The 26,083-nt window shown below is 45.9% G+C and overlaps 1 protein-coding gene across 2 annotated transcripts in view; it reads right to left on the reverse strand.

The window, feature by feature from the left end:
• GRM3 (glutamate metabotropic receptor 3) overlaps positions 1–26,083 on the reverse strand; it is a 154,338-nt gene that overhangs the window by 50,850 nt on the left and 77,405 nt on the right. For both annotated transcript variants that reach the window (XM_090041867.1, XM_090041866.1), the window contains exon 2: positions 19,850–20,453. In XM_090041867.1, the coding sequence (XP_089897993.1) occupies positions 19,850–20,347 (498 nt within the window). In that variant the 5' untranslated portion in view covers positions 20,348–20,453. The remainder of the gene's footprint in view (positions 1–19,849; positions 20,454–26,083) is intronic.

The raw sequence follows: 26,083 nt of genomic DNA on the forward strand, positions 1-26,083 counted from the left end.
CTTGATATGCCCAGAGCAGCCCCAAATGAATGCATACAAAACCTTCACCTTTAAAGAAACTCTTCCAACCACACCTATTTAGTGACACCCTCCATTTGAAATGAGTGACTTGTCTTTTCCTTTCTGTGCTGTGTTGTGCTCTTTGTTCTGTATCTTTCTCATCTGAGCATCCCCGAGGCAGTGAACATGCTGTTTGTTGGGTATGGCTCAATTGTGGTACAATGCTCTGTTTACCTATAACATTTTATAAATAATAAATAACAACAGTAATACTGTAATTATACTGGCTGGGAGATTTAGCTTGTTGCATGTGCTATTTCCTTACCCATTACCTTTCCTCGTGCTAGTAGCTATTATGGGTAAATATGTTTGTATCTATCTAGTCAGATCATGCTGGTCATTATGAGGCGGTGTTACTCTTGGACTACATCTGAAAGCACAAAAGGAAAATTGTTAGCATTTCTTGCTTCATTGGGCAACTGCTATGGAATCTGGGCTGATCAAAATGTTAGAATAATGTTCTGAAAACAAATAACTCTAAGGCCAAGAGGTAAAAAAAGGCATAGATAATTTGCCCTTGAATTCTCCTCTGAAATATTTCAGGTGCAATGACTTCTGAGAATTGTAGTGGTGATTGGGAAATGAAAGGTAAGGTGGGGATACTCAGGCTAGCTTTATGGACAAGCCCAGATAACAGCAACAGTATATTTGGACCAGAATGAAGCTCAGTATCGGCTAACTCACTTTTCTTCTCTGGTCGCCTGTGACTGCAGTCTAAACAGATGGTTTATGAAACTTTGTTGTCTGGTATGGTAGACAGCCATACCTGGGGCAAGAATTAAATGAAAAATAGAAGCAACCCAAGTTTTAGAATCAACCTTAGCAACAGGACTCAGCCAATTAAGGGCAATGTTTTCAACCCAGGGTTTATGCAATTAGACCATGAAATCCATATGTAGCTACTTAAGTAATCTGATTCTTCCATTGTTGAAGTCAGTGGGAGTCAGTTGCAAAAGCTCAGCACCTTTGAAAATCAGGGAAAATGATCTATTAAATTCCTTCGAGTCTTGATCTTGCAAGAGAGATAGGCACACACAGGACTTTACACAGTGAGCATGTCTACATATTGCCATATGGCAACGTTGTTACTGTGCCATGTTTTAGTACTTGCTATGCAGAAGTACTAAAACATGGCGCAGTAACCACCTGTACTGTGGCCTATGGGCAGTGCATGCTCAGATTCACCAGCTGCGTCACCATAGTGCCATGTTATAGCCAGGGAGCATGTGGCTATGGCGATGTAGCTGGTGAACACATGTAGACGCACATGATCTCTACATCACTGTAGCACACCATACGGTGATGGAGTGTGTCGCTATATCTCCGCAGGGTGATGTGTAGACATGCCCAGTGTGATTAAGTGCCACTGACTTCAAGAGCAGGGTCATGAATGGGAGCACACACAGGTAAATTGGAGCCTAGGTTTTTGCAAGACAATGGCTTGTGGATGGATTGAGGAATTTAACTTTAGGAATATTCTAGTTTAGCTATATATACTTTGTATATACTCAGTTTGTTATGTACAAATGAAACAACTGGAAGTTTGTCACCTGTCAGTGCAATCCCAGCTGAGAACCCACTTCCCTTCACAGTCTTTGAGCTATTTCCATAAGCATCTAACATTGAACTATACAGTCTTGGCATAAATTCCTGGTTTAAGAGTCATCATTTTCACTCTTTCATTCTGTCGCATTCATAAGGCACAGGTAGTGAGTCTCTAGCTATAATTCTCAAGCAAGCTAAAAAGAGACAGAACTTTTTCCAAAGTTGTACCATCAAGGAGTGGTGACTCAGGCATAGATACTGAATATATGTGAATCTGTTTCTCCATCTATTCCTTGCCATTCAGTAATCTAGATGTTAGAAGGTAAAGTTTTGCAACACTTACACTCCTCAGAAACCACAGGTTCAAAGGTATTTTTTACCTTCCTGAGGTAGATATAGTGAATGTCAGTGCAATCTTAATGCTTTGTGCTCTTTCCATCCTGGGGAGGTATTCAGTATTCAGTTCTTTTTTTGCTAAAGATGAGATTTGCTTTTGTGTCTTTGGCCAAAAATCTTCTCCCCTTCAGCGCTAACACGCTGTACACTAGTTGGTTGTATATATGCTCACATGTGAATCAGAACAAGATGTTCTGGCATGAGAGATGTTACAGTAGTGTTATTGTGTTTATTAGATGTAATTTTATTTTCGAAGGTGGGAGGGTTCATGTTACATTCGTTTGACAAGAAACCTCATCACATTGCCACATTTTCCTTTCTGAGACATTTTCATCTGAAAATACTATAGCATTTAATGAGACTTAAGGAATTTACCAGCCTAGCACCCCTTTGAGACAAGTAAGCACTAGAATTTCTATGCTACAGGTAAGTAAGTAAATTGTTCAGGATTTTACAGCAATTGCACAGCACAGCAGGTTTTCTAACATCTAGATCCTTGCTGTAACCCCGGTTGATCTGTCTTCCCTTAAGGAAACATGCACAGCTGCCAATATACCTTCTAGCCAGCTTGGAAAGAAATGCACTGTTTACTACACTTTCAGGGGCAACTGTAGGTCAGATTATGGTCAGTACATTTACCCATATTTGCAGTGAGAACATCTTAAATTATTTTTCCTGTTTGGTCTTTCCTGCTAGTTTTAAGAATCCAAAAATATTACACAAAAAAAGAAAAGCTGTGTTTAAAGGCACTAAGTTACACCAGTCTTGCAGAGCATTTTATATCAAATGAAAGCTCAGCTTCATGATCAGAGGTCAGGAAACAGACCTCGTGATAAGACGCTGAGAGCCATGGGACTCTTGAGCCTGGAAAAGTGCAGGCTCAGGGATGATCTTGTGGCCACCTGTAAGTTTACCAGGGGTGCTCATCAGGATCTGGGGGAACATCTATTCACCAGAGTACCCCAAGGGATGACAAGGTATGGTTGTATGGGGGGGGGGGGGGGGCGGGACAACAGCTGCTTCATTGCTCGCCTATATTTCAGTCTTTTGTGAACCAGCTGTCGTCCCCCCCCCCATACAACCATACCTTGTCATCCCTTGGGGTACTCTGGTGAATAGATGTTCCCCCAGATCCTGATGAGCAACCCTGGTAAACTTATAGGTGGCCACCAGATCATCCCTGAGCCTGCACTTTTCCAGGCTCAAGAGTCCCATGGCTCTCAGCGTCTTATCACGAGGTCTGTTTCCTGACCTCTGATCATGAAGCTGAGCTTTCATTTGATATAAAATGCTCTGCAAGACTGGTGTAATATATAGGCATGTAGAAAAGGTGTTGGAAACTAAAAGTGGGGGCATGAAGCGTGGGTGCCTGGTGCTGTAAAACCAGATTGCTCAGGGCAGCTGTGGATGTGCCTAAAACTAAACAAGAAGAAAGCTGTGTCTGAACTGTTGTTCCTTAAGTGTCTTACTTGCAGGTACCTCCATGTGATGAGGGTTCAAATGACTCAGTGGGCAAGTGTCTGCCTCGACCAGGTTAACTAACTGATGGCAGTTTTGAGTTCAGTGCCAGGTACCAGAGCTGTTCTCCACACTTGAAGGACTGCAGGGTTGGTGGCTTTTAGCTTTTGCCTACTAACTTAGTGACAAGGACACTTCCCAGGATGTGGGAGTCCCATGCTCTAGGTGTGCCTCATCCTGATTTAAACCCACATTTTGACTTCTCATGAGATTGCCTAACTACAAGCCTATGGGCTAAGCTGGGTGGACTCTTTCTCCAATTGAAGCTAGCCTACTGGGCAGCCAATTCATCATTCAGAGGGCCAGATTGCAAGCAGGCAAGACTCTGGCTCAGTGCGGGAGTGTTGTTGCTCCAACTGCTTTAAACATTGAGCTATAAATTCAGTATCAGACCATCAAAGCCAGCAACTGCTAAGTTACTTAGCAGTCCCTGCAGTAGTGGAATTCACGCTGCTGTGGGATGGGGGAATTGAGGAGGAAGCGGGGAAGAGGGGTTTAGGAACTAGGAGTGTGGACTTGAGTTGCTTGGAATGAGGTGGGTCTATAACTGGTTTTTCACTTGCTGGTCAAGTGTTCTTGTCATGGCTACTAGGTAAAAGACCACCACTAGAGCCCTCTGGTATTGATCTGCATGCTTCCTGTCAGTCTCAAATAGTTCAGCATGGTTTGTCTGGGGGACAGGGGCCTGACCAGAGTGTGTGAGATCCTCAGGATCAGCTTGAACTGAAACAGAACTTAGGTGGGGCCAAGACTGGCCACGATTACTTCTCAAGATGCACCTCAGCTTCAGTTTAGATGCCTAGAGACCTTTACAGGCCCCAGTAGAGGTGAATATAGGTTCCTTAGCAGTTTTGTGCCCATTGTTAAGTGTCAATTTGCATCTCTTTTTGTTACTGAGGTGCCTAACTTCTTCGTACATCTTGTTTCGGCACTTCATTGTTAGTCTATGCTGCTTCAATGGCAAGTCCTGGCATGGGACTCACAACCCATCCACCCACTCAGACCCTGTCCACCCAGCCTCACTGCTGAAGCTCTGGTTTTGGAGTGAGCTTTTAGGTTTGAGTGGGTGGGCAGCATGCACTTGAATCCCCCAGTGATGGGCCCCCCCCATTCCTGTAGATGAGACAAACCCTGAGAAGTCAATGAGGGTTTGGCCCTCTCTGTCTCAGTTTTCCATTCATGAAATGGAGATAGTAGTACGCACAAGTGAAGGACTTTGACACTACGGCTGTGCGAAACAGCACCATTTCATTTCAACTTCCGTTTTGCCATTTTGAAGGGACAATGTTTCGTTTTGCTGTTTTGAAGAAGCGCTGTTCCGTTTCATTTTGTCAAACCTGTTTCACTGTTTTGACGCTGTTTCAATGTGTTTCAATGTTTTGCCCGTAGACTATATTGGGGAGTCACGAAAATGCCTATAACTTTGTTATTCTTGTTTGATTCAGAAGAAAATTGCAGGAATGGTAGCCCCTTCTGAGGGCATGAAGCCTGCCAAGTTTTAAGGAGATGGGTGCAGGGATTTTTGTAAAACTGCACCTCAAACTGTTCAAAGCAAAACTCATATCACTTGCCGGCAGTGGTAGCGTGCTATCATCCCACACGCAGATCCAGGGGCCCGCTCCCCCTGGAAGAAGCCTGGCACAGCCCTGCAGCCCTCCTAGGGGACACGGTCCCCTGGATCTGCATGCGGGATGACAGCGGGCTGCAGCTGCTGGTTGGGGCCAGCTCCAGCAATGGGTTTTTCCCGGCGCTTGGTGTGGGCTGTGCCAGGCAAACTCGGGTGCTGCCCCAGCTGGCAGCAGCAGTATGCTGTCATTCACATGCTCCATAGCCGGTGCGCAGAGCTTGAAACAATAAATAAAAAGCCCTGCACTCACTGGCTCTGGCAGCAGAGACTGGGGCCTCTGGGCACTCATGGCAGAGCACCCGCCATGCAGCGGCAGGAGCAGTGGGGATCACTCCCCTGCCTGGCACCTGGGTGGCAGCTGCCCCATGGTGCAGGTGCAGCATGGCTTGGCAGTGTGCTGCACACTGTCTGGGAGCTGGGATGGATCCAGCAGTCAGCCAGAGCTCCTGGTTTGATCTCCAGATCTCTGATCATTCTCCTAGCTCTTCCCATGGTGCGCAGCCCCCGGATCTGTGTGGGGCTTCAGCAGGTTGCCACTGCTGGCTAGGGAAATAGCCCAGAGCCACTGCCAGCCCTACCTGGTAGCAGCAGCTGGAAGTGCTGGGAGAAGTGATCAGACAGCTGGGGGAAAGATCAGGGATCCGGGGATCGAATTGGAAATGGAAGAATATGGTTAGCTGCAAGCAAGTCTGGCTTCAAAACTTGAAACGTTTCGAAATTTTCATTCAAAGACTTTCATTTTGTTTTGATTTCACTGTTTGGAGCTCGAAATGCATCATAACAGCTTCAAAACGAAACACCCATCGAAATTTTGCACAGCCCTATTTGATACCACAGTAACGAGGGCCATGTAAGTATCTAAGATAGAAAAGTGGTTTAAGGCTGTCTTTGGTCATCTGCCTGAGTCCTGTGTGAAGCAGAGCTTGAGAATAGCTCTGAGAACATAGCTACAATGTAGTAGTACTGCTGCTCCGAGCCTTTTACACATTGTACTATAATGTCAGTATCAGAGTGTCCAAGCCAGAAGCTGCTAAGTTAATTCAGAGTCCCATCCTACCCATATGCATATACAGTGTGCGGCCTATTTGTAGGAATGAAGTAGTGATCACCTTCCATTGTATCTCTGTGGCATTGTTGGAGTTGCTTATTGTTTTCCATTAGCATACGCTCTCTAACAACATTCCTGCCGAAAGGGGAACAGTTAAGGAAAAACGACCAACCTACCAACACACAAAATGCTTCTTTTTAGAATTGCCTTCTGCCAGAAATCTTGGAAATGAAGCTTTAAAAATTTAGCTACATATTCACTGCATTTATTATAGCCATTGGATCCCTGATAGCCTTCTAGATAGAAAATATTTAGACAGCCTTATGACTTTATCAAAGAAATGAACATCAGGAATCAAGTGCATGTTTTTAAAACAGGTGCCTGAGTCTGGTTGCAGACTTTGATGGTGAAGCTGTATCTCAGTGATATCTCAGTGATTCTCAACAAAGGCTGCAATGAGATTGTTTTAAGAGTGCTATAGGGTGCCAACAAATATTAGCATTTTTACATGTACAAACACCTACATGTGATTCACAAGATAAATCCAGAGATTTGAAATAGGAATCCATAGCATCAAACAGGAATCCTGTTGTGGTCTTCCTGAATTCTTTGCAATGCAGAATTGCTCTAGTATTAGTTTCTGAAATGGGGTGCTGCTAAATTTAGAAAAATAAGGGAGGGGCCTAAAAGTCTAAAAAGTTTGAGAACTTATTTTTGTATAATTATCTATAGCAATGAAAATAAAACAAATGAAGAGGGAGTATGCAAGGAAACCATGGAATATTAGAGCAGAATTGTCTCTATCCAGAATGTTTTCCTTTGTGCAATAGCATAGTGGGACCTGAATATGTAGCACAGATATATAAGCTAAATCAGCATATTGATAAAAGCCCAAGGATGACCTACATATTCATGTGGGGGATTAAGCAGGTCAGATTTCCTTCTCTGGAAAGCAGTAATCCTTTTATGTCGTAGTCATGGCACACTTGTAACAGGATGCTTCTGAATGGGTCACTGGCAGCAGAGACTGAACCTAGGACTTCTGATTCTAAATGACTCCCTTAATGCTTGAATTGAAACATCTGGAACCGGTGTATCAAACACAGGGTGTATTGGCCAGGACTGGTGGGCACAACTGTTATTTGGCTCATGAGCTTCTAGGCTAGGGACAGAAGTTACACATAAACCAATTTAAGTGATCAGAAACTGGTTTAAACCTGTAACAGAACAGAAGCTCAGTCCACAGAAACCAGTTTCAAAATGGCTGAAACTGGTTTAAGATAAATCTGGCTGAATGTACTACCAGACTTAACTAATTTGGGTAAAACCAGGTTATGAAACTTCTGTCCCAGACCGCCTCCTGGTTTATGTTAAATCACAGTGTTGATCAACCCTGCAGAGTCCTGTTGCTGCAATTCTGGACTGAAAATCCCAGTGATCTCAGAAACAGGAGGCAGAGAACGTGAACGTAACAAGAGAACCATGATCTAGCACCCCCACCTTCTGGCCTGAACCACTGCAGGCATGTGGCTGCATTTCTTGAATCAAAGATAAATGTCTGTTCACTTCTGTTTCAATTTAATCTGTGCAGTTTAGACTAACCTGCAAAGACTGAATCGATTCGGCCTCAGGCTTTTTGACTGTCTATATCTAGCCCTAGAGGGGGTGGGAATTAGAAGATGGGGCAAGTGAGGGCAGGACCTGCTGCCAAACGTCAAGTTATGGAGCCCTGTTGGGGTTGGGTGTTAGAAACAGGGGCTCAGCGATGGCTGCATTAACTAACTCCTGGCTCCCTGACCCCACTCACACTGCTGCTCATTCTGCCACTGGAGGGATCTCCAGATCCAGTTTGTAAGGATCCCTGTAGTCCAGATCCAGCCCCAGAGGAGCCCTGTGGTCTGGATTCAGTCTGGGGGGCCAGGTGAGTTTGAAACTCCTGGTTTAGACAGTTTCATCATCCCCCAGATGTGTCTCAGCCACCGTGAGAAGACAGCATTCCCCACTGATTGTAGGCTGTGCCTGGACTTTTCTAACTTGTTCACAGAGCCATTTTTTAAGAGACAGACTGCTTCATGGTTACCCCCTCTCCCGTCATGGTAATATGTTGCTTTCTTTCCCACTTGGAACTGCTTAAACGACTACCCCTCCTATTTACAGTCACGTGATTTTCCTTTGGTAACTACGACAAGTGCTGACAGAGAAAGAAAACACTACTAAGAAATCAGCAGGCCTGGGAGTTTGAAAAGAGTATGGTGCATTTAGGTATCCACATTCTTTGTGACTGCTTGAGAGCTGGGTCCTTTAGGGTCTCCCCGTTTTATGGATTTTAGCTTTTGAATGTGATTTAGAAATAAGGAGAGAAGCTGCAGCAACCTGCATGGAACGTCTTCCCTCCTGCATGGAGGGGGAAGCAGAAGTGCTGGAGGGAAGAATTTGGAGGGGTTACCAAGGAAATCAGTCTGGGTGCAAAGCAATGCTGCGGCTAGTAAAGCGACCAAAATGCTGGCGTGCATCCATAGATGCTTCTCGAGCAAATCCCGGGACGTCATTCTCCCCTTGTACTCGGCCTTGGTGAGGCCGCAGCTGGAGTACTGCATCCAGTTTTGGGCTCCACAATTCAAAAAGGATGTGGAGAAGCTTGAGAGAGTCCAGAGGAGAGCCACGTGCATGATCAGAGGTCAGGAAAACAGATCTTACGATGACAGGCTGAGAGCCATGGGACTCTTTAGCCTGGAAAAGTGTAGGCTCAGGGGTGATCTGACGGCCACCTATAAGTTTATCGGGGTGACCACCAGGATCTGGGGGAACGTCTGTTCACCAGAGCGCCCCAAGGGATGACGAGGTCGAACGGTCACAAACTCCTGCAAGACCGTTTCAGGCTGGACATAAGGAAGAATTTCTTTACTGTCCGAGCCCCCAAGGTCTGGAACAGTCTGCCAGCGGAGGTGGTTCAAGCACCTACATTGAACACCTTCAAGAGTAAATTGGATGCTTAACTTGCTGGGATCCTATGACCCAAGCTTGGGCAGGGGGCTGGACTCGATGATCTCCCGAGGTCCCTTCCAGCCCTAATGTCTATGAAATATGTCTATGAAATTGGATACAATGGTAGTTGCCTCTCTGTATGCAGAGGGGTGAATGCAGAAAATGTTTACAGTATGAGTGCTTTTTTGTCATTTTGCAAATCTGGCAAATAAAACATGATGCCTGTGGTAAGTCAAATGAGATCCATGGTAAATACAAGGAGTAACAGTCAAAGAAAGCAGTATCTGGGGAGGGGAAGGGGCAACTGCAAGCATGCAGGGAACATCAGGATTACTGAATTTTCAGTCAAAAATAATCCTTAAACAAGACTGGAAGCATTTGACACAAGAAGTGAATCTGTATACAGAGCTTAAAATGGGGAACAAGATGAGAAAACAAAGGTAAAACTCTTCCTACCTTCTTGGGAGAAAAGAAATGACTGAGAATTTTGTCAGGAATAGACCAGAAACACTGGAATGGCTGACAAAGGTGTTCGGGTTTTTCGGCCTCAAAAGAATGAGACTGTAGAAAGGTGTTGCATTTTTATGTGACGCTAACAAGTAGAAGCAGGAATAGACAGACAAACTACACAGATGAGAACCTTGGCATCTACATGAACATATGATTTTGCAGGGATTACCCGTAAATGTTCTCTAAATAAAGAGCGTATCATTTGTGAGCCACACCCTTCAATCTGTGAGAGAGATTATTGAGAGAAACAGGTGCATTTTTACAGAAATGTCTCCAAATAGCAAGGGTGGCTGAACTGCCCCCAGGAAAGGATCAAATCATTAACAGCTGCTAGTGCAGAACAAGTTCACAGGATCCGGCTAATGCAGTAGGGCTCATCCTATGGCCCACAGACTGGATCCAGCCCACGGCATGGGGGATCAATGGCAAGCAACCAAGCACAGTGCATCCCCTTCTTCGCCCTGCAGCATGCCGCTGATCCTGTCCTCAGCCCGGAGGTAAGCTGATCCTGTCCTCATTCCCTTCCTCTCCCCTTCCCTCCCCCTGACATTGGCAGCCACCTCCCTTCTTTCCTCTCTCCTTCCCCACCTTCCACTACTGGAGGAGAGTGGTGGCCCCCAGAGCAGCTGGGTCGCAAGCACCTGATCCACCGCTCTAAACAGCTGGGTTCCACCGGGCTGAAGAAATACAGGAACAGAGACAGAGATGGACTGACCGAGAGCACAGACATCATGGTCCAGTGAATACCCCCTGGAAAGCAACCTGAAAGGCAGAAAGAAAAAAATGCCCATCCAAGAGGCAACTGGACCAAGGAAGTGGGAAACAGAACCGGTTATGCAAGAAAGAAAGAAGTAACGGAGAATTCTAGGCAAGAGCAGAGCGTCTACAATAGGACTTGAGCATATTTGAGAGATGCAGAAGGCAATGCACAGCCTTTTAACTGCCATATTTGCAAGTAGGCTATTACATCAAGGACAGCTTGATAACTGCTGGTTTGTTCAGCCAGCTGCAGTATAATCCCTGCACTGATAAGCAACAATACGGGGACTGGAGAAATGTGACAAAGTGCCATTAATATACTATAAAACCATTGTGAGGCCAGTGGGCAAATGCAGGCTGTTGATAAGAAACCCACAAAACAAGAAACGTTATCATCAGGAGTTAATAGTAGCTGACACACAGGAGTACGATCCACTGTTGAGCACCGGGCCCTGCAAGCTGTGGATTAGATCATAGCACTACAGCAGAATATCCTCAAAATGAGAAAGGACTGCGAGCAGTCACGGTGGATTCAGTGCAGCCTTGTAACAAAATACAAAGGCATATTTCAAATGAGGAGTCATTCAGATGGCAAGGTGAACTTAAGAAATAGGTTCCCATGAAACAGAGTTGTCTTAGCCCCAGCAGAAGCACTAAAACAGGGACCATCAACCCTGGGAAGAAGAGGCCTCATTACTTTTGCTGAAACAAACTCAGAATGAATCAACAGCTTAATCATACTAGGGAGAAAACCTTCAGAGACCTTCTAAGGGTCTGTCTTGACCACAAACCATTTACTACACCATTGAAAAGAAGTCCCTACCCATTGCCAGTAACTAAGAACGCATTATTGATCCGTCTCAGAGAAAAGTATTCATTAGGCGTGACTAAGCTGCCAACTGGCTCTGACAGGTAACAGTGCTACTTAACACACACACTGCTCCTTTGTGCATGCTACCTCCCAACCCAGAAGCAAAGTAGCCATGTTTGTGCAGCACTGCGAGAGAGCTTTTTGGCATCGGCTCTTTGTGGCAAAAAGTCGCCCAACCGCCGTACCATACAAACTCAGCTTCTTGACTCTCAGTTCTGGAGGGAGTGCAGGCACAAGCGTGTTGTGACTGAGGATGCAGCAGCCTGGCCTGCTAAGTTCACAGTCAGGACTTGCTCCTGGATCCTCTCTGGAACTTGATACCAGCTCTCTGATTATTTTGACTCCTGAACAAGCTTTGGCTTCCCCTGGCCCTGGTTTTGGATCCTCCCTAGAATGAAGTACCTGGCTCTTTGGTTCTGCTGGACTCTGGCCTGGGCTTGCACCCTGGACTTGGCTGCTTGGATCTCTGCTCCGCTGACCCAGAGCCCAACCTGACACCCCGGTGACCCACACGCCCACCCAGCTGACCTCCTGGTTGCCCTTCAGGAGCCTATCTACAGGCCCAGCTGCCCGCATCCAGGACCTAGCCCCCACAGCTGGGTATGAGACACTTGGCAAAGGCAGTAGCAAGAATCTAACTTCTCTCCTCTAAGTAGTTATGTATGTAAGTTCCTGTAAATGATAAAGTGTTGTTTCCACACCACAAGCCTGCTCACAATACAATAGACTACATGCAACAGCTCACTTAGCTCTTCCGCCAGAATCAGTGGCTGTGAGAGGGTTAACACCAAACTCTGCTGCTGCGGTTGGTAGACCCAGGGAGAAATGGTAGACCCTCTTGCCAGCCGTGAGTCACAGTGTCTGCTTGATGTACGCCACACTGCTATTCCAGTAAAAAAAAAAAAAAAATCAGCTTTCCTGCTTAAGACATGCACCCCAATTTTGGAAGGCTGATTTAGGGGGGAAAAGTGCACGTGGTATATAAGTAACTATAACTATGACATTCAGAATGAGCTTGGTGAGCCAGCCAGCCACCTGACCATCTTTGCCACCCCTGCTAGCAGGTAAAAATGCCTGTGGGCATAGCAGATGTCATTCTCATTGCAGGAGGAAAAGTCAAGGGTGAAGCAATTCAGGACCGTGATACTAAGCAGCAAAAACTTCTAAAGAGCTGGTCGGAAGAGATACGTTCAGTTTTAATGATAAGACGTACACAGTCACAGGAGATTACTACTTCATCTTTTGGGAGGTAATCTCTAGAAGTCACTCAAGCAAGAACTGTGATCAGAAAATTGAAGGTACAATTTTCAAGGTAAAATATAACCAATGTGGCACGTTCAGATAAATTGGCCACAGTACACTGCAGCAGGATTCACATGATTCGATGACAAAAGAGAATTTGAGCACAAGATGCCTTCCCTTCAGTACCTACAAAGCAGTGAGAAGGCAGAGCTGGCAGTAAAGACAGCTAAGAGACTGATGGCAAAGGCAAACCAGACAGAAAGGCATTCCTGTACGACAATGCTGGGTCACCGCAATGCACCCTCCCAAGGACTAGACAGATAGGGCAGGAAAAACAAGACCCCGTCTCCCATGAGGGCTAGTTTAGTGGTGCCCAGAAGAGGAAGCAGAAAAGAGTACGCCAGACCACTATAGGAAAGGAAGAGAATATCTGAGACCACTAGACCCAGTGAACATCAAAAAGCCGCACAAATAAAGGCAAAAGGCGACAATCTGTGTTGCACTAGGACATGGGTTACAGGAGGCAGATTCAGAGAAGTTGTGGAGACAAAACGGTGGGATAAGGTCAGCCAACCAGATAACCAGGCAGGCAGGGCCAAGGCCAAGGCCAAAGACTAGGGCCAAGTGGACTTAGAAAGTGCTTCATCTGTCATGTGACCTGATATAAGAAAATCAGAAGAAATGAATCATCTGAGCAATACAAAGAACCAAAAGGATACCACACCGCTGAATGAGAGCTGCAACCGGGTGGAAGCAAGTCCCCTACTAACAGCACTAACAAAATGGGAGTGGGTGACATGTTGAAAGGTCCGCCAGCATATAAATAGGTATCAGTTGAACACATATGGTTTATTGATATATTTACCATTTTAAAGCAATTTGGAAGCCTGCCAGTGTCTCAATCACTATAAAAAAATAAATGCTAAATACCTATACATTTTGGGGTTTGACTGGGGAGTTTTTATCATGGAAAATCAGAGCTCTCCCTGCCTGCTTCGCTCACCAGGATGTGGGTCCAGCTGTGGCTGTCCCTCCCCACTGCTTTGTGGTGCGGAGTAGCCCTAATATACCGGTGCCCTGCCAATGCCATTGCCCCTCACTCCCCACCCCCAGCCCCCCAGCCCTGCTTATGCCCCTCAGTCCCCATCCCCAGTCCCCCTGCCTCCACCAGCCCTACTGGAGGGGGCTCCAGCTGCCAGGGCTACAGGGCCAGGGACCGGGGTCCGCAGCCCCTGCCCCCTGAGCCCCGGCTACTGCGGTGGCTGCTGCAGTGGAGCAGCATGGAGCCCAGCTCCCCCTTCCCTGTGGGTATCACAGCCCAAGTGGAGCCCATGGGGGGCGGATATGGGTTGCCCTTTGAGGACTTGGGTTCCCCACCCTGATGCCCTCCCTTCAGGGCCTCCGTGGCCCAGTGAATGGGACCCAGCACAGCAGGGCAGAGTGGGGCAGGGAAGTTTGATTGCACTGCTGCAAGTCCTGAGTCACCATGGCGCGGCACCCCCTGCACACCCAGCAGCATCGGGGTGGCTGTGCCCCTTGCTGCTGCTGGGTGGGCAGGGGGAAGCAGCCATGTAGTGTGGGGCTCACAGTGGCAGCATCGAGCTTTCCCACTCCACTCTGCCCTGCTGCGCTGGGTCCTGCCCACTGGGCTGCAGAGGCCCCAAGGGGAGGGAAGAAGTGTGCGGAGTCCCAGCTCATACCTGCCCCTGCACACACATCTGGGGAGACATGCCTCCTATGCCCCCCAGGAGTGTGTGCAGTAGGGAGCCAGCCCCCCCGTTGCCCTCCAGACAAGCTGACCTTGGCTCTGTCCTGCTCCCTGCCCAGGCCCTGTAGCTCTGCATTCTGGCCCTGGGCCCCAAGCTCCACGCACTTGGGCAGCAGCCCCAGCCCTGTCCAACTTCCTCCCTCCCTCACTATGGGGGCCTCAATCTCCCCCTCCCCAGACTTACTTGCAGGAGCTGCACTGCAGGCTGCCTGGTGGCCACGTGCATGTGCGCAGGTGCACATGGTGTCCCCTGCCTGACCACCCTCCTCCCGTTCCCCGTAACCCCTTTCAGGCTGGAACTCTGCCAGCCTGCAAGGGGAAATCCACTGTTTCCTGTGTTTTTCTCCTTTAAAGGAGAAAATCTGGGTTTTACCACGTTTTCGCATTGCAGATGGAAAACCCGGAACCCTGCTTATCGTGCAGTTCATGAAACAGTGTCAGCCAGCTCTAGGCGGGCGACTGTTTGAGAAATTGGTCTATGAGTACCTGAGGTACCAAAGCAATAGTTTGGTGTTATAGGTACCGCGCAGTTGAAGCTGCAGGCTGTTGGATGATGCTAAGAGCTGATCACTTGTGGTCATTAAAGCTCGATGATGCTTTTTTTCAGGAGTAGATAGCAATTTCATTATCCTGGCTAAACTACATTTTGCTAATACTTATAATTTATGTAGCTCTTCTAATTACAGCCTGCCTACCATTTCAAGTGGATAACTATAGTCCTCATTTCCTTCCATCCCCCAAAGCTCACAGCAGCCCTTGTGACTGGTAATGTGGGCTACTGTGATTTGCAGCAGCTGCAGCCTTTGCACTGCTGCCCTCTTCTGTGTTACAGGATGCCGGATACAGGTGACGAACGCAATGGTCTCTCTATTCCAATCCTTGTCTGAGAGGAAGAGATGAGACTCCTGGTGAAGAGGGGTGGACAAAGTCAATTTTCATTTTTGATGCTTTTCGGCCTAAGCTCAAGTCTTATATCATGCAAACAGCTCTTACTTACGTGCGTAGTTCCACGGGCGGCAGCGGGGTGGGTCCTATAAGTAATGAAAGATTAAACCTCACAAGCAAGGGTCTTTCAGGACCAGACTGTGTGGCTTGGACCCATTGCTAATTTAAACACAGCATCTAAAAACTAATTATCCAGATCTTCATTAGCCATAATAGGCTACTCTGACCAGAAAATAATTAAGCATTCTGAATTCTCTTGTAGCTTTTACTATCTGCAAAAGTGCCTATTTCACACTCTGGCTCAGTGGGGTTGGTGCTTATGCTGATTTACCAGTGAATTCTCTTTCCTTGGTGGAAGGATAATGAAAGAAGCAGAAATTTGACAGCAGGAGCATCATGAAGTGATTGGGAAGACAGCTGTCCAGGCAGAATCTGAGGAGGGAGAGGGAGTTTAGAATTGCAACAGCATATTCACCAGAGGGGAAAAAGGCAGAAATGTTTTCCTGGCTGAAGAGCTCAGCAGAGATTATTTTGTGGCTTTCTCTGTAAAGCCGTGATGTGGACTTGGAGCTGTTTATTGCTTTTAGGTCACACTTGGGCGCTTAAATGGCAAGCCTGATTTTCAAAGTGCTCAGTACCCCACATTTGAACTGAAACCAAGGGAAATCGTCACAGGCACTTGGACAAATCAGTTGGTGATTACGGTGGTCTGATCTGCAAAGCTGCCGAGTACCCACACCTCTAAGAGGAGCCAATGGAAGCTGCAGACGCTGAGCATCTCTGAACATTAGGCTCTCAGAGAAGTCCCTAAGTAGCAATTCAGGTGTCTAGCTTTAGGGTTGTCTGCTTGAAATTCTTGGCCTCCGCACTCAAATGCTTGCTCCTGCACTCTTGCTTCTTCAGAGCCTGCTGTTCTCCACGGCCACCATTCATGACTCATTCAAAGAGGAATGGCAGAAGCAAACTGCATTGTTTACCTGATCTTTTCTAGCATTTGCTGATAGTCTAGACAAAAGTAGAAAACATAGATTGCAGCGAGCCCTACCTCGGGGGGGTCAATCTCCTTTGATCCCGTGGGCTGGACCCAACCCACCGAGCTTCTGGCTATGGCTGCAGGTGCTGTTGTGTTGGTGCCAGCAGTCAAGATGTTGATGCTGCTGCTGTTCAATCCCCAGAGCTGTGGCTGCTGGCACCACAGTGTCAATGTGGCCAACAGCCCAGGGGGGATGCTGTTGTTTTTAGTCACCAGCAGCTACTGAAAATACCTAATTCGGCAGCTGCAGCAATAGGTTTGAGCAGCAGTGGTGTTAACTCCTTGGCTTCTGGCAGCTTGACAAAATGATGACTGAACAAGTTATAGAATGTAATAAAATTTGCTGCCGTTTCATACTTTCTAGGGTGGGAAGAGACCTGAGCAGATCATCGAGTCCAACCCCCTGCCATGGCAGGAAAGAGTACTGGGGTCAAACGACCCCAGCAAGGTGTACATCCAGCCTCCTCTTAAAGACCCCCAGGGTAGGAGCCAGCACCACTTCGCCTGATGTCTAGTCTGAATCTACCCTCTGCCAGCTTGTGACCATTATTCCTGGTCAGTCCCGGCAGTGCTCAGGGGAACAGGGACTCCCCCAATGCCTGCTGATCCCCCCTGACTAGTTTGTAACAGGCCACTAGATCCCCCCTCAGCCTTCTCTTGTGGAGGCTGCACAGGTTCAGGTCCCATAGCCTCTCCTCATAGGGCCTGCCCTGCTGCCCCCTGATCATGCGAGTGGCCTCCTCTGGACCCTCTCGATGCTGGCCACATCCCTCCTGAAGTGCGGCACCTAGAACTGGACGCGGTACTCCAGCTGCGGCCTGGCCAGTGCCACATAGAGGGGAAGGATCACCTCCTTGGACCTGCTCGAGATGCATCTGTGGATGCAAGACAAGGTGCGGTTGGCCTTCCTGACCGCGTCCCCACACTGCCTGCCCATGTTCATCTTGGAGTCAATGATGACCCCAAGATCCTTTTCTGCCTCTGTACTGACGAGAAGAAAGTTCCCCAGTCTGTAGGGATGGTGCTGGTTGTTCCTCCCCAAGTGCATCACTTTGCACAAGTCAGTGTTGAATCCCATCCTGTTCTCGTCCAACCACCCCTGCAACCTGTCTAGGTCCAATTGCAGCCTATTCCTCCCTTCTAGTGTGCCCACATCCACCCCCATCTTAGTGTCATCAGTAAATTTGAACGGGGTGCTTTTTACCTCCTCGTCCACATGTCACTGATGAAGATGTTGAACAGTGCAGGCCCAAGGACCGAGCCCACTGCCCACATCCCTCCAGGCTGAAAACGAGCCATCCACCACCACTGTCTGGGTGCGGCCCTCCAGCCAGTTGGTGACCCAATTGACTGTTTCATTGTCCATAGCCAAAGCTTAAGTTGCTAGTATCACTATTGGGATGTGCACTCTTTCCCAGATGCCCCACAGAGTGCAAGGCAATTCTGCCCTTGTGAAGAGCAATGACTGGGGCAAAGGGCTGGAATGACACTGTCTGTGCTATAGGCCTCAAGCCCATCTTGGTAGCATCTGGTAGGAAATCCTGGGAATGCTGAACAGGAACATGCATCAGGATGTATTTACTCCTCCCTCTTAGCTCTTGGAGTTGTTAATTTATGGATAACTCCTTGCCACAAACCCCATGAATTGCACAGGTGGGCAGCTGATGACTGGGTTCCTGCTTATATGCCTGGCCTATTAGGCACCACCTCCCACACTTGTGCTATCTGGAACCTGCAGGGCTGAGTTGTGATTCTTTCTATTTGCATGGGGCGAGTGGCAGCTTTGTAGAGGCGGGTTTTGTCCATGCCGTGTATCGTCCCTCACTCCCTTGCATGAATGTACAGAACAGGTGGTTATCTGGACCATAAAGAGGACAGGCCCTCTCTTAGTCCTTGTTGTGTGCTCATGCATATATGATATGAGTCAGGAATGCTCTCAACCTGGTGGTTTAATTCATTGGATAAGGTAATATCCAGTGCCTTCCTCTAGGACTGGATAAAATGCACATTACTTCCAAGAGGGGTAAGTGAAGCATACTATGCCTTTTTTTTTCCCACTAGAGCCACCTGCAGGGCAGGATTTTGTTATTTGACCCTGATATAATCTTGAAATCCTTATCTCAGAGTGTACGAACAGTCTCATCACTTGTGTACAAGGGAGGCACAATTTGGCTTGTTTTTTGAACCAAAGAGAACCACATTGATCTCTATCTATTGTCGTCACAGAGGCTTTTTATAATGTTGTGCAGTGTATACTAAGGCAGGGGATGTGAGTTTTGAAAGGTTCTTGGAGATGACTGCTGTAAAAACACCTGAATAGGGACTGAGGGAGGCAGAATTCCTGCAAAAACTCTGAGGCAAATATTTGCTCTTTTTGTTCACAGACTTATTTCTAATTCAGTTAAAACCTAAGCAACTGTACTCTGCCATATAGTTTTGCTTACTTTGCACCTCTCCAGACAACTTCTTTATTGATTGTTAGCAGGGATCTAAAAGCATTTTTATGATGAACAATACAAAGAAAGGGAGAAACAACAACAAATTTAGAAACATGATTAGGAATTGTGGCTCCCATGAATAAGACCTGATACATAGCTGATTGAAGTTACTAGGAAAAGTTCCAACAGCTTCAGTAGACTAAGATGTAGAAAAATTGCAGAATTATGGAAAACAGGGCTGGAAGAGACCTCAAAAGGCCATTTAGTTCAAGCTTCTGTTCTAGCCAGGATCATCTCTGTTTAAATAGCTGAAATATATGAGTTGCCTTTGGTTTGGCTAGAATAAAATTTTGGGGCTGTTACATGATTTTTTGTTTTAGTTCCTTATCAGTCTAGATCAGGGCTATCTGGTGGCCGATGGTTATCATATGGCCCACAGGTTCCCACTGCCTCCATCGCTCTGGCTGCAGGAGGCTCTCAGCCTGTCCTGGCTCCTGGAGGACAGAGGGTGATGAGACAGCTTGTAGAGCTGGTGGCCTGGAGCACCCATGCAGTGCAGTGCAGCTGGGGTGCTGAAAGTGAAAAAGGGCACCCATGTGTGGTTCAACCAACATGGGGGTGGTTTGCTGCATGCATATGTCTGTTATACAACCCAGATCTGCTTGAAGGGCATGGAATACTTAAAAATCTTCTTTGTTTGCACGACACAAGTTTTCGTTATCTTTGAAATGTATGTGGTCTTATTAGGTTCCCATGCAAAAACAATGATGTGAATTTGTTAATATTTCTTCAGTTTAAAATACGTTGTGAAATCCAAAGCTTAAAATAAGTTTTTCTTCAGAAACCTTAAAACAACTGGGTTCTAGCCTCATTAAGAAGAATTGCATAATGAAGGATCTGCTTCAATCCTACAGCTATTGAAGGATTGTTTAAAAAAAAAAAACAGGAGGGAGGGCAGTGCAATAGATTCATAGCTGGTGCAATTCATTGACCACAGGAACAACTTTGGCTCATTATCAGTAACGTGCTTAATATTTCTTTTATTTAAAGGAAGCTCAAGATGAATAATTGTCTTCCAAGGGAATAACTTTTGAAATGTCTTACCTGTATGGAGACACTGCTGTAAGAACCACCTATGACACCGGCAATGAGTAACGGCATATTTTCTTGAATGGCATATGATCCATCAGGGCACATATATTCCGTTTCATCCACTTTTGTCAAAGATGCCCTAACAAACTCCAGAGATTGTTCTAAAGCATATGTATCCCGGGAACAGGTGTCCAAAATATGAACTCCAAGCTTAACTCCTGGGAGCAAGTAATAGTCACTATTGATTTCGTCAATGGCAAACAACATCGCTTCCAAGCGCTGGATGCCTCTGTCTTCATTGATTCGCCCACATTCTTCTGTCCCAGTGCCTTTCTCATTAATTGGGAATAAACCACCTAAGACCAGGTCTCCTTCTATCTTAATTTCCCTTCTTACAAAATTATGGTCACTTAGGGAAAGGAAAACTCCTTTGGAAAACAAAGCTAAGGCAAGGACCTGGAGCCTGGTAAACATCTTCACTGGTCCCGTTTTGGCAGCTTTAAGAAACATTGGCAGGAGTAGGAGTTCCCCTCAGTCCTCTTGCTCCATTGTCAAGTGTGAAATGCTGTCCTCCAAGCAAGCAAAGAGCAAGTCAGCAAGACCGTCCATCAAATTCCTAGAAAGATGTAAGGAATTAGAAAAGGCAAAAGGGGACATGAGTTATTATCGTCTTTTCCTCCATAAAACCTTCATAGTGCTATTGAAGGGGAACTGGAGAGTTTGGTGCATGAGTCAGTGGGAGACAAGCATGCACATGGGAGTGATGTATGTATTTTGGGACCAATATCTACCCCTATTGAAATGAATGGGCATTTTGTCATTGATTTAAAAGAGAAATCCTGTGATAGTATAATAGTTTCATTATGTGTATATGCCCACAGAAAATGCTTCCTCTCTCTCCCATACACACACATGTGCAAACCCCTTTATATATACATGCAGTCTCTCTTTAAATAAGTTGTTTGGAAACCCCTTCATATAATCTCTTTAGTGTATGACTTAAAATGTCAACCTAGAACTCCAGCTTCCCTCCTCCCCTCAACAAAATCAAGTGTGGTAATATTTAAATAGTGCACTTTAATATTTTATTACTATACTTACCTTTTCCTTAAAGCAGAATTTGTTATGGTTAGGCTTGCAGGGTTATATATAATTTAGGAACACTTAGCATTATTTAAAATAGAGTGCTAAGAAATTTTAAGAATAAAGACGATTAAAATTTAACATCGAAAGATGGTCAAACAAGCTTATTCTGTTTGTTCCAGTGGACATTCTATTTGATGTAGAGATTGTGGGAAAGGACAGCATTTATTCCAGATCTTAATATCATAAATCATTAAGAAGTCAGCTACACAGTTAAATGTGTTTCTTTATAGCTATATTGATTTCAGTATAGTTGTATGTATCCTGAGTTGAAGCCCTTTTCAGCAGAATTCTCCCTTCACAGATAGGCGATACGTCAACTGGAAACAGACATCTTCACTACAGGCTTTGCTAATATCATATTTTTTATTAACCAGTGTAAGAAAAGGAGGTAAACATCTTTCCTGGACTGGTAGGAATAACTGCAAAATGATAATTACTAATAAACTATATATTTCACAAATAATTCGGTGTCAAATTTAGGAGGATAAATTATTTGCAAAATATTATTCAGCCATCTACAGAACAAGTCAAACAACAAGAAACCTACATAGATAGGACATTTAAAAAAAGATCATTTATTTGCGGTTAGTAATTCAATTGTATCTGTTTCCATGCCAGTGATAGACTCTCTGGATTATAATGTACTTTAAGATCTTCACAACATTGTCTTTTCTACAGGTGTGTGTTTGGCCTCTGCAACCATTGTAGCTGAAGATCTTAACTAAATCAATATAATTACAACACAGATATGAAAGTTGTTATCCCTCATTTTCAGATTGGAGAAATGAGGCTGTAACAGGATCCCGTCTCTGAGGACATCCCCAGCAGTCATGGCATCCCCAGCAGTCATTCTAATCCTGTTCCTTGCACTCTGGCTTATCAGAGTCACCTCGTCTGTTCTCGCCTGCCATGTCTTTTGAGGTTAGTATGAATTTTCAGAGGCTGCCCTTAGAAAAGCCCAGCGTGGCCTTAGAAGCCGTGTCCATCCTGCTCAGTTACCTGGGCTCACTTGGCCCTCAGTGAGATTCACTGGGTTTGCTTGCCCCACAGTATAGCTCCCCAGTAGGCTCTCTTTCAGGGCCCAGACAATCATCTTCAGCTAGTGCTCTGTCAGCGGCCCCAATAACTATCCTCAGCCAGAGCTCTCAGTCACCTCCCCTGCGTTCAGGCCTCACTCAAATGACCTTCAGTCCTTTCTGGTCCTATGTCAACTAGACAAACTTCAGCATCATCCCCAGGCACCCTCAGTGGTCTACTACCTCCCTTTCAGCCACATCCATACCTTACAGCTGATGCAAACCTTAAAACAAACCCCTAAGCAAACTTACCTTCCTGTGTCTCTTTCCAGTCCTGCCTAGCTCCTTCCATCAACCTCTCCTGGGTCAGACTGACTCCTCAGACTAGGAGCTCTGTCTAAATTCCTTGCCTGGCTCCACCCTTTCTAGTTACCAGGCTTCCCTCCCTTACTCATACACAGGGATTCCTCTTTGTTAATTATCAGGCTTGCTGCTCTGGAGCCTGCTTTTTTACAGTCTGCACCTGCAGTCTGCCTCACTGCAGCTTTCACCTTTCAGCAGCAGGGATTAGAGGCTCCTGTTACAGAGGCATATAGATATGAAGGGCCAGGTTTGCTCAGTGCCCCTACTTGAGCCTAGATTCTTAGGCTGCCCTACTGTGCAGGAGCAGAAGCACATGTTTTTTTTAGTGATGCTTAATGCTGCCTATTTTTACTGTGTATTAGCATATTACCGTGTTTTTGACGTGACGATTTACCGCACAGTAAAATAGGCTACTGTGCGTTAAGGCACACGTGTAGAAAAGGCCTCTGTTTGTTTGCTTTTTGGCTTTGAAAAGGAAACCAAACAGCTGCCTAGGGAAAACTTGACTTAGCCCCAGGAGAAACATTTTTGATGTGCCCTAAAGAGTAATTGTTGTGAAAAGTAAGAAATAGAAGTATAACCAATCCTTAATCTGCTTTCCTCAGTAAATCCACTTCACTTCTTCAACACCCCAGGTGTTGAGAAGTCCTGATTCCAGGTCTTTGCTAGACCTCTGACAGGCTTGTGAAGATGGATCCTTGATTACTCAGGAGCCACTGACTCTCCATTCATTCCAGTGGCAAATTTTAACCTCTTGTAAGACAGGGAATGAGGAATGTCTTTCTGGTTGGAATCTCACTGTTTCTTGATTGCATGAGACATGCATGTCTTAGCAGGGCTTTTGACCTACGCAGAAAGAAACATACAGACGCAGCAACCACATCCACCTTTCAAACAGCACATATCTCTTTTGACTGCTCCAGTAGCTAAGTGATTAAACCATTGCCTCAAGATATGGGAGATGTTTCTCTCAGGGGGTTTGAACCTTATAGGTTTATGCAGAGTGGCTAAGCCCCAGGTTCTGGGATAGTCATGGCTGAAGACACCTCCTAACCCCCTTCTTTTGAAGTTGGCCCTCTGGGCCACTAGTCAAAAGTGCTAGGGCCGGAAGAAAAGCAAACAAAACTTCCTGGCTCTGGGAGAAGGCTGGTGTCTTGGTAGAGAGGTTCTGGTTTTTGGTGATACATCTGTTTATGCCATTTTACCAGCTAACCTCTTCAATACCAAATGCATCACATACGCTGATACACCTGGGGTAAAGCCATTGTAAGTCATGGCCCTATTCTGGACTGAGTTTTACAAATGGGGGCAGGATCTGGCTCCATAGAGCTGCATCAATGCAAGTGACACAATGCAAGTGGCTTCCCAGGGTGATCTGAAAGCAAACAGATCACCAGTCCTGTTCCATCTTTCTGTGTAAGTTGGGTGTGTGGCCATAGTTGTCATAGAAATATGATTTCAAGAGAAATTTGACAGTGGTGAGTCATGTCATTGTCCAAAAGATGGGGTAGGTTAGAGGCAAAGGAATGAAAAATGCTGAATTTAGCACATGCACAAGCACATGCACACTCTCCTTTCTTTTTCAGAATGGGAAATCAGAGACTCTGAATTTTGCTTCTATCAATCCATCTGACTGTCTTTTCCTCTCACTAGACACAGGCACACACTCCTTTTGGTTAAAGATTCTGGGTCATGTCTTCTTAGAGGCCTTTTCTTCATGAAGGAGTACTGTCATCAGGACTACTACTCAAAGGATTTCTAAACGGTACAGTCTGAGCACCTATTACAACCTCCTGAGGAGGGTGTTTCAAGCAGGTGGGGCACCATGGGAAGAAACATGTTGCCCTTATTGCATTTTATACAGTTTTTCCAAAGGCTCTGTAAAGCAGAAGGCACAAACAGTAGAAGTAAGGATTCACCGCCTCTCATATTCTCCCTTCCAGCAAGACATCATCCACCTTCTTGAGTCAGAGGGTGCTGACAGAAGTGATATTTGTCTGCGATTGGCCTCTTGAAAGTGCTCTACAGCCATGCTCTGCAGCTGACAAGTGCACAGCTGCAGAGCACTTTAAAAGTGCCTGATTGTGGGTTCAGATGAAGGTGATCCAAAGACATTTCATTAACTTCTCTTTGTCCCTGCATTTGAGCAGGGCTGGGATGATGAAGCCCAGCCCTGTCACCAAATCTGTCTGCAGGATGGGAAAGGGGATGGGGGAAAGGAAGGATCTCTGGCCTGGGGTTTACCCAGCCTGCGCTGGATGGGGTGGAGGGTGGATGTGGGGAGGGTTGGGGAAGGGAGGGTGCAGAGATTGGCTTCAAAGTGAAGCTTGATTTCCGTGTCCCAAATGGCAAACGTGTTGTGTCGGGGGGAGGGGGAGAGGTCACTGTAACTCATGGCACTTTGTGTGAAACACATGAGTTAAATCAGGGAGCTGCATGTCTATCAGCACCCAAAGAGTCAGGCTCCCCCTTACTTGTTTTCTTTCTATCTCCATGATGCTTTCCTTGTTGGCAGCACAATGGCTTACCTTTAACAGGAAGGTACTCTCAGTCTTGTGTGACCTAGTGGTTAAGATATTTCCTGAAATGTTAGAAGTCAGGGTTGAAATCCCCTCCGCCTAGAATCTTATCACCAATGCACCATGCACACCAGCTTCATTTCAGTGTTAGACACTTGTAATTTTCTGTGTACCATTTGAGGAGAGGGGCGTTACTCAGTATTTTGGGCATCGGTGGAGAAGATAAATCTCAATGCAGCATTACTAGGCAGAGTCTTCTGGAGCAGTACTAATCACTTCTGAATATTCACACTAGGGACAAATGTAGTGGAGTAGGGCAAAAATGTGGCTTCATAAGGCAAGGTATCTTAATACAAGTAAGCGATGCAAAATGCTGATCAACAAATTGCATAAGTGTTACCTGCATATCTTGGCAGTGAAACAGAATTCTCAATTGTTCACTTCCTTTGTTTATTTGTGGAAGAGATTAACCAATGGCCTAATTTTTTATCATAAAGTGCACTTCCTTTTGTAGGCATTGCTCTTTCACCCAGAAAATCTGCTATCTTAGCTTCCCACGTCTGCATCCTTGATTCTTGACTCTCCCTCCCCCCATTGTGTGCTTTTGGCTTCCCTTTGTTTCAATGCAGTGCCAAAAGGAGCAGGTGTTATAAGATGTATCAGTGTGAGGACAGGTGCTTATGGGAGGGACAGCTTGTCAAAAATGTTCCCTCTCAGGCTGTTAAAAGGGTCACGGTCCCAAGACCAAGTGTTTATCTGATGGCTATGTGATTTGTAAAAGAGCAAGACTTAAATGGCAGATTCAGGTGGCTAGATGAACAGTGTCATCAGGAGGATGCCAGAACTGAGAGCTTGCTCTGCAGAGGAGAAGCTGTTCTAAAGCAATTAGCAAAAATGAGCTAGGATTTCAGTTTTTCTGCCTACTTACATATATATATCTTCCATGCTTGATTAGTTTGGGATATGTTAAATCTACTACATACATAGATCAGTTCTAGAAGTGTTCTGTCTAAAATATGGACTGTATTCTTCCCTTACCTGCACCGGAAATAGTGCCCAGATGCTCATGAGTGGATGGTGGTCATATTCTACCAGAAGAAATGTCACCATATGGGCCGCGTCAGTCTGACCCTTTGTCACCAACCCTTAAAAGCACTGGTTTCTGAAATGTACATTAAAACTTCAAATGGGAATGCCTACTG

This window comes from Crocodylus siamensis, chromosome 4, assembly GCF_052110815.1.
Source record: "Crocodylus siamensis isolate JL-2025a chromosome 4, ASM5211081v1, whole genome shotgun sequence".
NCBI classification, from domain to species: domain Eukaryota; kingdom Metazoa; phylum Chordata; order Crocodylia; family Crocodylidae; genus Crocodylus; species Crocodylus siamensis.